Source organism: Nematolebias whitei, chromosome 23 (genome assembly GCF_014905685.2).
Source record: "Nematolebias whitei isolate Nwh7 chromosome 23, NemWhi1, whole genome shotgun sequence".
In the NCBI taxonomy this organism is placed as follows: Eukaryota; Metazoa; Chordata; class Actinopteri; order Cyprinodontiformes; family Rivulidae; genus Nematolebias; species Nematolebias whitei.
Window position 1 is genome coordinate 9,369,182 of NC_056520.1, and position 13,880 is coordinate 9,383,061.

A 13,880-nucleotide genomic window follows, 5' to 3' on the forward strand; every position below is an offset into this window, starting at 1 on the left:
AAGAACACATTGCACATTCAAGAACATGTTGCACATTCAAGAACACACTTCACATTCAAGAACACACTGCACATTCAAGAACACACTGCACATTCAATAATACGTTTTCAAATTCAAGAACACATTGCACATTCAAGAACATGTTGCACTTTCAAGAACTAACAAGTTGTGCATTTGACAACCTGTTACACATTCAAGAACATGTTGCACATTTAGGAACATGGTACTTCTTCAAAAACAAGCGTTGCACATTTGAGAACGTGTTGCACATTCAAGAACAAACATGTTGCACATTTAGGAACATGTTGCACATTTAAGAACATGCTACTCCTTCAAAAACAAGCGTTGCACATTCAAGAAAGTGTTTCACATTCAAGAACAAACATGTTGCACATTCAAGAACAAACATGTTGCACATTCGAGAACACGTTCAGTAGCGATCAGTTCTCAGATGGCCCATTGATAGAAAATATAAACTCCTGAAGTGTTGAAGTACCAGAGAAGCAACTTATAAGTAATTGGAGTGTCCATCCTGTCAGCTCCAACATGTTTTTTAAGCCGTGTCTACGTGTTTTTTGTACTTCATTGTTTGATGCCGTTCTTGCAGAACTTCTTCTTTAAGTTCTGTTCTATACTAGAACTACAAATGTGATCATAGATTTTTTTTATTTTCCTCCTTCTTCTTTTTGTTGCCATGTTTGCTCAGCTTAATGGTTAATTAAAGTTGGAAACAGACCAGGATGACCTTACATTTATGAATCCAACTGTTTGAATAGTGATCATTTGTCTGATTCCTCAGGTTAACCAGTCAAACGTTGCTACACTTCCTGCTGCACGTTTGCCAGATATGAGCAAATGATGATTTGTTTTCTAACAGTGTTGCCATGTAAGTGACGCTGTGACGCTAAAATTATAAACCGTTTCAATTCTGAGATATTCTTTTTGCCAAACTTAAAAGATGAGACAAAACACCTAATGGAAAAAAGCTTTTTTTTTTCTTTCTTCGACATGTCAGTTAAAATACATTCACTGAACATACGGAGTTATTGTCTGAAATGTGTTTCGATTGAAACAACTATTAACGATTTCCTCTGATATCACTTTTACTCTTAACTGTGACCAGATGGTAAAGCAGAAATAAATGTGTTTTGATGCTGCCTGGATGCTTTTTAATTGGTTTGTGAGGCAGCAGTCGAGTCACTATGTGGTTAGTAAAGAAACAAAAAGATGTCGGAGTGTAGGAGCATCAGTGGTCCAGGAATCGTGCTGTGATCTTTCGAATTAATAGGGAACACATGCTACAGGCTAGTGTCTGTGCAGTTTGTGTGTATCAAGTCAGCTTCTTTCCCTTTGGGTAAAAAGCCGAAAACGGGACACGCTGACCGTTAACAGCTAATCTGTGTTTATGTTTGAGAAAAACACTCTCGCTTACGTTGTTTATCCAAACAGAACCACAGATTTTTAACCGGCATTTTGCTTGCAAGGCCACCTTTTCAGGACAGGTTACATAAATATACATTAATGTACACACATTCTGCTCTAACCACTCAGCCACAGCTGAGTGGTTAGAGCAGTCATCCTCCAATGGGAGAGTTGGGGGTTCGATTCCACCAGCAGTCACATGTTGAAGCGTCCCTGGGCAAAGACAATGAACCTCTCATTGCCTCCGATTGTGTGTTCCATCGGTGTATGAATGTGATAAAACACTGATTGGTCTTTGTAGATGTATAGTAGAGTGCTGTATGAATGGGTAAATGAGGGCACAGAGTGTAAAGAGCTTTGAGTATCTTGATCAGATAGAAAGGTAGGCCTGTCACGAGAACAAATTTTGTTGGGCAATTAATTGTCTCAAATTATTACGATAAACGATAATATTGTTTGTTTAAGAAGAAATGTTGGTTAATTTTGTGTGTAGTACCTTTTTTCGACCACTGGATGGCAGTATAAGACTGTTTGAACCGAAGGATGGATAGTGAGGGAGCGAGCAGCGTGTCTCTTTAAGAAAAATGGGATGGAGGCCCCTTGACGTGACATGGGCTGTCTCTCGTTCCTGTTTTTCGGTTCTCAAAACGAGGGACGCTCATTGTGGTTTGAGCTCTTTAGCATAGCATTTGTCACACAAAGCTTTTAATTTAAACAAATCAGTAAACAAGTTCTCAGCTTGGGCAGCACGGTGGCACAACTGGTAGAGATGCTGCCTCTCAACGAGCAGGTCCCTGGTTCAAATCCCGGTCCAGAGGCCTTTCTGGGTGGAGTTTGCATGTTCTCTCCTAGGGATGCACGGATCCACTTTTTTTTTTTTTTTTTTCTTTTCACTTCCGATCCGATACCGATATCTGCAGTTTTGTGTCGGTTGATACCGATCTGAAAAAAGAAACTGTTGAATTAACAATAATGGCTAAATCACGTCATCTGGACCCGTTTCCGAAACAGGTCCTGATGACATGATTTATCCATTTTTGTTGTCTACCTGGGTGTTTGAGCTTACAAACCCAGTGCTGAATTAACTTAAAACATTTGTTTTGTTAAACGCAGACATGAATGTACTGAATTACGAATTTGTTGAAAACTCTGCACCATAACAGCACTTAAACACACCAAGAGCTTCACAGGTTGGTCAAACGTAAAAACAACACAACTTTAATTTGTTCAGTCGTACGCTAACGTGTGACGTCACTCAGAGCACAAAGTATAGAACTAGAGTGAATAGATCCGCCCAGTCATGGATCGGTCACAGCGTCACTGATACCCAATCCAGAAGTTTTTTTTTACATCGGTACCGATACCGATGTTTGTATCGGATCTGTGCATCTCTATTCTCTCCGTGCATGCGTGGGTTTTCTCCGGGTACTCCGGTTTCCTCCCACAGACCAAAAACATGCATGTTAAGCTGATTGGTAACTCTAAAATTGTCCCTAGTTATAAGTGAGAGAGTGAATGGTTGTTTGTCTCGTTTGTCTCTGTGTCCCTGTGATGGACTTGCGACCTGTCCAGGGTGTCCCCCACCCCTCGCACAGTGATTGCTGGACATTGGCACCGGCGACCCCCGTGACCCAAAATGGAAGAAGCGGGTAAAGATAATGGATGGATGGATGGAAGTTCTCAGCTTCATTTTGCAGAGAAAAACAGCTTTTTACACAAAGGCACGGGTTTCAACCGTGAATTTTGGAACTTTGACAAGATGGAGGTTTTTCCCCCGAGACCGGCCTGTTAGCTTAGCTCGTAGTTTAGCTTCTCAGCTTAGCTGCTTTTATCGATCCCAAAGCGCGATTTTGGATGGTTAAAATGGATTTTAAAGAGAAAGGGAGGGGGTCAGTGAAGAGCACCGGAGTTGAGCCTTTTATCATCCAGTGTCTTCAGTAGAAAGAGAGAGACACGATGAAACGATAAAGCCGATAAATGAAAATGAGGTTGATAATTTTCATTTATCATGCGATTAATTGATTTATTGTTTATCGCAACAGGCCTATAGAAAGGTGCTATATAAGTACAGTCCATTCCATGGACATGATTTAACCTTTTTTGTTGTTATCTACCTGGATGATTGAGCTTACAAACCTTCCTCTGAACCACTTTGACATTGGTTTTCCTTAGGCTGTTTCTGTGAGTAGCAAGTCGGCCATCTGGCCTAAAACATTTGATTATTGTTCACGATGATTGATTGTTTTGGATGGGTGTGCTCTGTTTGCAGGTGTTACAAGCCTACTTCTGAGATTCCAACAGGAGGTTGGCTTGAAACACAGCAATGAAGGCTACCTATGGGATAGATCTGGTTGTCATGCCGCTGATTGACCAAGTCCTCCAGATGGGGGACAAAACGTTTCTCACTTAAAGAAACTGGCACAGATTACATGATTTAACCTTTTTTGTTACAGTCCATTCCATTTAAAGCAGTCACTAGAATCTGCCTTGAGCTGCATAATCCACTCGCTTTTATACCCTTATCGTTTCAGCGGAGTTCAGAGCTCCATAGAAAATTCAGAATAGAATTCAAAATCTTGCTTGTAACCTACAAAGCCCTCAACAACCTAGCTCCATATTATACTACAGATCTTATTGTTCCATATTTTCCTAACGGAGTACTTTGCTGTCAGACTGCAGGTTTACTTGTGGTTCCTAGAGCTTCCAAAAGTAGAATGGGAGGCAGAGCTTTCAGTTCTCAAGCTCCTCTCTTGTGGAACTAACTTCTCAGCCATAGTAGAAAAAACCTTCAATAACCTGTGACCAAAAATTCTCTTGACAGTTTATATCTCTAGAAACGCACAATCAAAAGGCAGTACTTACAATACTTTCGTATTAATTTGTCGTACAAACCCCACAGGACTTAAGTTAGAATATTCTGACGTCCTGTAAGTTAATAGCTGTGACATTCTGGTTATACCAGAGCAACAAGAGCTGTTGAATTTTTTACTGGTTGCTTTTGTAACCCAGTTAAGCTCTCTTTCAGAGGCAGTATGTTTTAAGGAGCAGGTGATTTATGGCATCTAACATGTGAAAACACCCTGCTTGTGTACAGTCGGTTTAATAGTGCTGGGTTATGAAAGACGAGACCTGGCACGCACTGATCCTTGATATAAAGGATCCAGCTCTGAACTGGAGCCACTCGCGCCTCGTCCTGCCATTAGATGGAGTTACGACTGTATGTATTTATTAATGAGGCTGCGCTCATCCAAATGAAAGCTGTCCCAGATATTTGTGCCTTTCGTTGACGTTTTCATACCGTTTTGTATCCGTCTTTTCTCCTGCATGTGTGAGAAACCTTGTGTTTTGGGGGTCTTCCTGTTTGTATGACTGTGAGGGGTATTTCCCACTGAGGGATTAATTTAAGTATCGCTTTCAGGTCTTCTGGTTTTCAAGTGGTTCCCCACTTCCTCATTAAAGCCAACATCTATCCCACATCCTTTCCATCCTCCGCCCCCCATACTCGGCGTTATGTTGGTGGAATAATTCCTTGTCTTCGAGAAATACTGGAAATCTTTTGAAAGGAAGCCAAACAGTACGTATCGAACGGGGATTTCAGGTATCGGGTTCCTCAGGTGAAAAAACGTCTCGTAGAAAATTTTTCTTCTTGGTATTTTTTCCGTTTTTAGAGCTCGAACATTCCCGTTTGCCTAAAGCTTGTTTCTCCCGTATAAAACCAGTCTCTTTTTGTCTTTTTTCTCTCCCAGTATTCAGCGGGCAGCTCTAGCCGTCGTAGAGCACTACTACAGTGACTTCCCGATCCACAACCCAGCGCTGCTTTCTGCCTCCAAGTCCCGCGCCGCTAAGCACCTGGCTGGCCTCAAGGTCTACAACGTGGACGGTGAGTTCCCAGCAGCCTCTGCTAATGATCCAGGGAAGCTTGTTCTGTCTCATTTTTTAGTGTTCTAAACAAGTCAAGTCTCAGCCTTTGCTTCTTAATAAGCAAAAAATACCCCAGTGTTAAATATTTATTTAAATTGATATAATGTATAGTGTAAATCAAGTATCTTACAGAGCTGTGATGGTGTGGTGTTGTCTCACTTGAAGTAGTCACAGAGTCATTGGGGGATTTAGTGTCCGCAAATACATAAGTCCAAGAGAACTTCAGGAGGGTTTGGCGATCTATGGAGTCCAACTGAGAAAAAGAATAAACTGTGAAAAAACACGTCATTCATAGGAATTTTGTTCAGTGTCGCAATTCGTTTACGGTATTGTACGTGCGTAAATGATTCGTAAATACCACGTCTCCAGCTTGTCACTGGCGCTCACAGCTCTTTGATGCAATTTACTTTACACAACAGTTTACATTTTCTTCAAACAGCATCTAGAACTTTCATTAAAAAAATAAATAAAATCTGACTTCCATTCAGAAGAGTCCAGTCCATCCAAGCCTAAAATTCTTCATCACCAGACAGTTTTACTGGTGTTTCTCCACATGGGATTTTTGTCTCCAGTTGTAAAACAAAGAGGGGAATTGGAAATATGATCTGTCCATCCAATTCATCGTGAAGTATCGACTTCCACTTTTGTGTGCGGCTGCATTAAGGTGTAAGTAAGGTCACTGGTGAAAATTGGAATGCCACGTCATAATCCAAGATGGCTATCGTGCATACAGTATATACAGTAGTCCCTCACTACTTCGCGGTTTGACTTTTGCTGACTCGCTCTTTCGCGGTTTTTCAAAGTAAGAGTGGACACGACACACAATTGATGGATGAGCCACACGAACGGCATGGATTGTTTATTTAAAATAAATTATTTTAAATTATTTAACACCTGCTAAATCATTAAGTGCAGGGTGCAGCTCCCTCTGCAGCCTGTCATGATCGCCGCTCTCTGCCACATGCGGCTCTCTGCCACGCCCACATTTCTCCTCCGGCTGAAGCAGCTTCGTGAAGGGTTTGTTGTCCTGCTGCGCTTCTCTTCTCTACAATTTAAATACTGTAATATTTTAAATAAACAATATTTAAAATATTACGGTATTTAAATTGTTTATTCACACAGAATGTGGGAGATTGGGAGTGAAACTTGAACAGTATCCCTACTTCACGGTTTTTCACTTATTGTGGGGGGTGTGGTCCCCTAAACCCCGTGATAAACAAGGAACTACTGTATTTGTAAAACAGCCATCTGAATCATTTGAGAAAACTGCTTTTTATTTTTATCTTGCTTAAAATTGTAGTTTCTTCAAATGATTGTGGTGGCCTTCAGGGTGGCCAAAGATTAATCTGTGCTGGCCAAGGCCACCACTGGCCACCCCTGGCTCCGTCATTGTACTTAGCAGCGGATAAAAATTCTCCCTCAACTCGCCAGGAGCCATCACTCTGCGTTGCACAAAAATAAAATAAATAAAACACTCTTCTACGCAGTGTACCTCCTGACCACTTGAATATCTTGTGTTAAAAACATTTAGATTTACTTGCATTCCCTGTTCAATTCCAGTCCAGAAAAACACTCTCCTCCAAAACTACAAACATTCACTTTTCAAATCCTTCAGCGATGGGGGACATTGACATACCGCTTGTTTCCTATTGACGTTTACCTTTTTCTAAATCAAGGATTCATTTCTGAATTGAGTCATTTGGCTTAAAACCAGTTCAAGTTTATCCTGTTTGATTTCATATTATGAGCATTATCAGATATTAATGTGGCACACTGAGACCTCTGTAAATTAGTTAAAAACGAACTCCTAACTCTTGTATAAAGCTACTAGCTATATGTTAGCTTGCCTCTTTATTTGTCTTATATGTATCTCGTATCAAGCTTCAACAAGTAGATATTTTTCCTCTTTAGGAATGTACTGAACCGAATGGCTGCCTGGAAGGAGGAAAATTGATCGGCTAACGTTACAGCAGTAAAACCGTTGACAGTTTTATCATGTCCATGTGATTTGTAGTTAATGTGTGACAACTTGCTAAAATGCACCCAGGTTGGAAGATTTTCTGAGCAGGTGGAACTGAAGCTGACCTATTTTTTTTCTACTTTTGTGTTTTCTTTCACACTACTGCTAACACCGTAAGACATCTATAGAGCTAAACTGAAAACCTACTTTTTGGACAGTAAGTAAATGAAAGACAGCATCCTCACGAGACTGTTCACTTTTCAAGAGTCTTCATGCTTCCTTACTCCTCTTCGCTCTTTGCATGCCACCGGTTGGTGAAAAACTTTTCTCCTTACGACATCTGAATCACCAAAAGTTCTTGTTTTCTCCGTGGAACATCTAAAACAGGCAGCCAGTGTAAGGACTTGAAATCAGGACTAATGTGAGCTCTATCTCTGGTCTTTGTCAACACTCTTGATGCTGAATTCTGAATTAATTGGAGCTGATTTATTGTATTCTTTGAAAAACCACAAAGGAAAGCATAACAGTAGTCCAAAATACAATTAAGAAGTGTGTCAATATGCCAGTGTCATCAGGAGACACAGCAACATATAGTAGAGTGTCATCAGCATAACTGTAAAAAGGAAATGTCTTCTGATAACCCCACCCAAGGGCAGCATATGCATATTAAAAAGAAGGGATCCTTAAATCAATCCTTGTGGTACACCACAAGTAATATTGCAGTTTTTGGATGAACTGGAACTGAAGCTGACCTTTTTTTTCTCCTACTTTTGTGTTTTCTTTCACACTACTGCTAATACTCCAAGACGTCTATAGAGCTAAACTGAAAACCTACCTTTTGGACAGTAAGTAAATGAAAGACAGCACCCTCACGAGACTGTTCACTTTTCAAGAGTCTTCACGCTTCCTCACTCCTCTTCACTCTTTGCATGCCACCAGTTGGTGAAAAACTTTCCTCCTTACGACAGCTGGCTGAATGTAACACAAACCCTCCGTTAAATTATTACTGTCCCATAAGTGTACTCAAGCTCCACTCGACTGTGCTAACTTTACTTTTTTCTGCTCCCATTTGTCTCCCTCCATTCGAACATTAGTGGCAGATGGTCTCGACGATGGCTGATAAATCAATAGCTATTAGGTCGTCAGTCTTGTCATTTGTCCCTGGAGTATCTCCATCGTTCAGGTTCATCCTGCAGCAGCTGCGCAGGGACCCCTTGCTCTCTTTCTCGCACATCTCTGATCTTGAGCTACTTTCACTCCCTCAATCATTCTGCCTCTAATAAATAATTTCAGCTCTGAGACGAACAATAATCTTTGCTTGATTAAGAAGTGGCAAAGCACGAAGCAGCCGCCGCGCTCAGTTCCACTGCAGCCAAGTGGCTTCGAGAGTTTTTCTCTGTTATTAGATTTGATCTTTTCTTTTTCTGAGATACCAGAAATTGATGCTCTGACTGTCCCTTCAACGTTGGATTCAGGAGGAGCTGGTCATGGGACAGTGGACCAGATATCTTTACTCGTTTAGATTTGCAAAGGGGATTGTGTGGGTTTGATTCTCCTCCAGTCAACATGTGTTGTATGGATTTGGAGAAAGCTTTTGTGTTCCTCAAGACAGTCTGTAAGGGGGATCACTTTTAAGGACTATCCGCTCCCTGTAAAGTCAAAGCAGGAGCTGTGCCCACATCCTCAGCACAATCTAGCTCATTCTCAGCGCAGGTTGGACTCCACCAGGGCTGTCCCTCGTCTCCAATCCTGTTTGTGGTGTTCATGGACAGAAACTCAAAGCCATTGTGGGACAGGAGGGTGTCTAGTTTGGGAACCTCAGGGGTTTGTTGCTGCCTTTTGCAAATGATGTGGTTCTGTTAGTTTAATCATGACCTTCAGCATGCACTGGGGCAGGCTGGTCTGCCAGTGTTCAAACCCTCACCTATGGTCATGAGGTATAAATTATGATTCAAAGAACGAGATCTTGGATACAAGCGGCTGAAATGAGTTTCCTTCATAGGGTGACTGAGCTCAGCCGTAGAGCTAGGGAGAGGAGCTTCTTCCTCCTGGGGTGAATTTGGACTAGAGCCTCTTTTCCTCAGCACCAGAAAACAATCAACTGAGGTGGTTCAGGCATCTGATTAGAATGCCTCTCAGTGGATATTTCCAGACATGTCCCACTGAAAGAAAACTGAACCAGAACACGCTGAAGGGATTATGTATCTTTTCCGGCCTGGGAAGGCCTTGTATCCCTCTGGAGGAGCTAGAGTACAGTCTTTCTCCTTCTATTATACAAGCAGGGTGCCCTGCCCCATCAACAGAACCGAGTGTCCTAACTACCGAAACTACACCTCACCCCTTGGACAACTGTCGGTATTGTTGTAGCATGGGGGTCAATACAAACTTGCTAGCAAACATGCTACTGACGTACCGCTCCGCTCTGCGTCCCCCGTCGATAAAAACAGACAGTAATGTAGCACGAAGGTAGTGGGCGGGCAACATAGACGTGGCTCCGTCCCATCCTCCTCCACACACATACCCCCCTCCCCCCGGCAACAAAAATAAAATACGACAAGCGCCCCGCCAAGGGAACTGGTCTCGGGGAAAGACTGGGGAGGGTCACCAGGGGGCGGTATGTCCGGGTTTTCCTCCTGGACCAGATGCCTCTGTGACCTGAATACAAATAGGCAAATGGATCAGAATTCAAGTAGTTTTCTTAGTTAATACTGAAACACATACAAACCCAAATTTTCCTTAAACCGTTTGTTACCGTTTCCCACTAATGAGTTTTTACACAGCCTTGAGGAGTGTTGCATGTAGAAAGGAGTTTAAAAGGCCTTGCGCAGATACATTGATTGTCAGATTATTCTCACATTCAGCATAAAATCTCCCTCTTATTATGACCGGAGTTGGGTGAGCTCTCCCCCCTTTCTGTGTTCATGAATTATTCTGTTCGAGCTCGATCCCTGCCCCGCATTAATAATTCATCGACTCAGCCTGCTTTTAACCTGCATTAATATCAGCAGCCTCACAATCGCCGTCTGAGAAATTAAACTTTTCCAGCTCCCATAGATGCTTTTCTAATTGGATGCAATGTAATTTAAATGTTTGAAGGTCAACAGATTTCAATGTTCATTGAAGTCTGAGTTCGAAAGTTCTCAGGGTTTTCATGTTGAAGGCGATTAAAAGAAATGGAACCAAGTTTTTGTTAATCTCACCCCTCTTTACTCAAACAGCAGCTCAGTTCCCCTCACTTTGCACTTCATGTCATCATCAAAGGCTTCGTTTTACCTTCGGCATTGTCTCTTTACCTGCAAATTTGTCTGATCATCTCCACAGGCCCTGGGAACAACGCATCAGCGGGGCTTGTCCAGTCCCAGTCCAGAGCCATGATCGCGGCCGCAGCCCGACGCCGGGACACCAGCCACAACGAGTTGTACTACGAAGAGGCTGAGCATGAGCGGCGAGTCCGCAAACGTAAAGCACGGTGAGCCAGACAAGCAGCTCTAAAGGAAAAGCTGTGTGTGAAAGTTGGCCAAAGATCTTGCTGTTTACATTTAGGAGGCAAAGTAGCACTTTTACCCCAAGATCAGACCATGCAATGTTCAGAGAAACTGCAAAAAACCCAAGAGCTCCATCTCAGACTTTCAGTTAAGGTTCATGATAGGACAGGTAAAAAACATTAAACAAGAATGGCTTATTGGGATGAAGGGCTGAATGTAACAGAACCATAGACTAAAGCATACAGAGTTTTCTTTTATAAGCATTTGGTTACAGCTGTCCACGACATCCAAAGCATCAGTTATTTACATATACCTAAACGTATCTTTCATATACCGAGAGTATTTGTACCAAAATGTGCGCTATATACTTGCATACTTTGCATCCCTTAATGTAACTAATGAAAATGTACCATGGCATGGCTTTGAAACTAATTTCAATTTTTCTATACAATTTGGAAGGGTTGCAAAAGAAAAAAAAAAGTTAAAAGCGTTAAAAGTATCAAGATTATGGACTCCTCTCAGGCTCTCCGGAAGGCCATTCCATAGTTTTGGTGTATACTTACTAAATGCTGAATCACCTAAAGTTCTTGTTTTCTCTGTGGAACAGCTAAAACAGACAGCCAGTTTAAGGACTTTGGAGAAGGACTAATGCGAGCTCTGCCTTTGGTCTTTGTCAGCACTCTTGATGATGAATTCTGAATTAATTGGAGCTGATTTATTGTACTCTTTGGAAGATCACAAAGGAGAGCATTACAGGAGTCCAAAATACAATTAAGAAAAGCGTCAATAGTCCATTGACATCAGGAGACACAGCAACATAAAGCGTAGTGTCATCAGCATAACAGTAAAGAGTGTGTCCCACCCAAGAGCAACATATACAAATTTTCAAAAAGGGATCCTTAAATTGATCCTTGTGGTACACCGCAAGTAAAATTGTAGTTTTGTATGAGTGATTGTCATTTTTAACAAGAACGTTCTCTCTCATTTGAAGAAGTAAAATTTGCTGTGTTTTTTCTCAGACTGGTGGTGGCGGTAGAGGAAGCCTTCACCCATGTCAAGCGCATGCAGGACGAGGAGCAGAAAAAGGCTCCCGGCGACGTGATGGACCCACGCGAGGCGGCGCAGGCCATCTTTCCCTCCATGGCTCGGGCCCTGCAGAAGTACCTGAGGACCACCAAGCAGCAACACTGCCACAGCATGGAGAGCATCCAACAGCACCTGGCCTTCTGCATCACCAACAACATGACGCCCAAGGTCCGAACTGCTTCATTCTTGATTGCTTGAATTCGTAAAGACGATGATATCCAGCTTGTGTTATCTCCTCCCAGGCGTTCCTGGAGAGCTACCTGACACCGGGTCCCAGCTTGCAGTACAGCCGGGACCATTGGCGAGCCCGCCAGTGGACGCTCGTCAGTGAGGCGTCGGTCACCAGTGGTGTGAAGGATGGAACCATCTTCCTACTCAAGTGCGTGGACTTCAGCTTGGTAGTGACGTTCAAGAAGATCCCCTACATCCAGATGTCCGAGGAGTACATCGACCCCAAATCTCACAAGTTTGTCCTGCGACTCCAGTCCGAAACCTCTGTGTAGGACGCCAAACACTTTCTAAATTCCTCACAAGGTCTTGGTTTGAAGCTTTTATTTGTACTTTTCTTTTTAAGAAACCTATACAGACGTCTTTATCGCACACACATCTGGATTTATGGATATTTTTATGTTCCACTTCGATCAAAAAGAAGAAACGTCGTCATGTGCACAAATCCTGTTTGTGTGTCGTTTTTGGTGTCGGCACATTCACTCGTTGCGTTCTGAGGTTTGGGACGCGTAAGCCAAACGAGTTTGAGATAAAGGCACATTTTGAAGTCACCACAGAAGACGGACAAATCTTTACCACCGGCAGTGGTGTGAGGGAACACAATTTGCTCATCAGAAACCAAACTTGTGTCAAAATGAACATTGAATGCACATGCTTGTCTCACTCCAACATGTCCAACTTATTTAGCGTACAGTAGCATTCTGAGCTGCTATTTTTGGCAACAAGATGCTTTGGTTCCTTTTGGTGCTGACTTCTCAAGGTGCCAAAAACTGCAAACATTTCCACTCTTGTTGGGAACAACATGATTCAAATGTTGGGCTAAACACAGAATAAGCTGGGTAATAAGAGACACATGGACATGGACACGTGTCCAAGGACATTTGCCCTTTTCCTCAAAAGCTTCAGTAATCCTCTCAGGGCTTTTGTGTCTGCTGCCACATCTGCCTGACATGACGAGACAAGAGCTGTGACTTCAGAAGAAGAAAAAACGACTACTGATTCCCCCGGAGCACATTTGGCCTCATGTAGCAGCAGATTTAGAATAAAAAATAAAAGACTGTTACAAAGACACGGTGGGGCTACACTGCAACGGCTCAAATGTCCATTTTTAGTTTCATTTTCAAACACATTCAAAGTCTTGTCATTCAAGTCCAATTGTCATAACTTCATGCCTTTATGTTTGTGTTGCAATGAAAGGAATATTTGTGGAAATGTTATAGATGGCTATTTGAACAACCTCAGGTGGGAAAAATAAACTAAAATTAAAGAACTCTGGTTTAAGCACATGGCTAATAATTAAACAATACCACTAGAGGGCGCTCTGCCCACCCCTGCCATTCTTCACATTTGTAACATCGTGGAGAAGCTAAGATGGCGTCCAAAATGGGAAACTGCTCATGGCCGACAAACCGACTGTTTAACAGCAAACGCAGCTAGATCTGTGTCACAAATGATTTTAAATATCTTTACAGTAACTTCATATAATTCTATGTTGAGTTTGTACAAGAATCATGTAAAACAGCTACGTTACAGAATGAAAATATACTGGGTCTAGCTAATGATCTAAACTAGACCTGAAGTCCGTTATAAGTCACAGTTTTTTGCATAATTTGCATGCCCTGTGACTTATACACCGATGCAACGTATTTATAGATTTTTTTCCCATATTTATAAACCAATTTTTGGCTGAGATATAACCGTTGTCATTCAGTCTGATTGAAAATATTGAACACTACCATTTTCAGCCACTAGATGGCACTCGATGTGTATTGCATGCT

At 42.1% G+C, this 13,880-nt stretch overlaps 1 protein-coding gene across 1 annotated transcript in view; it reads left to right on the forward strand.

Annotated features, from left to right (window-relative positions):
• vangl1 (VANGL planar cell polarity protein 1) overlaps window positions 1–12,679 on the forward strand; it is a 77,204-nt gene extending 64,525 nt beyond the window's left edge. The window contains exons 6-10 of the mRNA XM_037696311.1: window positions 5,169–5,306; window positions 9,973–9,995; window positions 10,646–10,772; window positions 11,808–12,042; window positions 12,117–12,679. Of these exons, the coding sequence (XP_037552239.1) occupies window positions 5,169–5,306; window positions 9,973–9,995; window positions 10,646–10,772; window positions 11,808–12,042; window positions 12,117–12,377 (784 nt within the window). The 3' untranslated portion in view covers window positions 12,378–12,679. The remainder of the gene's footprint in view (window positions 1–5,168; window positions 5,307–9,972; window positions 9,996–10,645; window positions 10,773–11,807; window positions 12,043–12,116) is intronic.
• The last annotated feature ends 1,201 nt before the right edge of the window (window positions 12,680–13,880 follow it).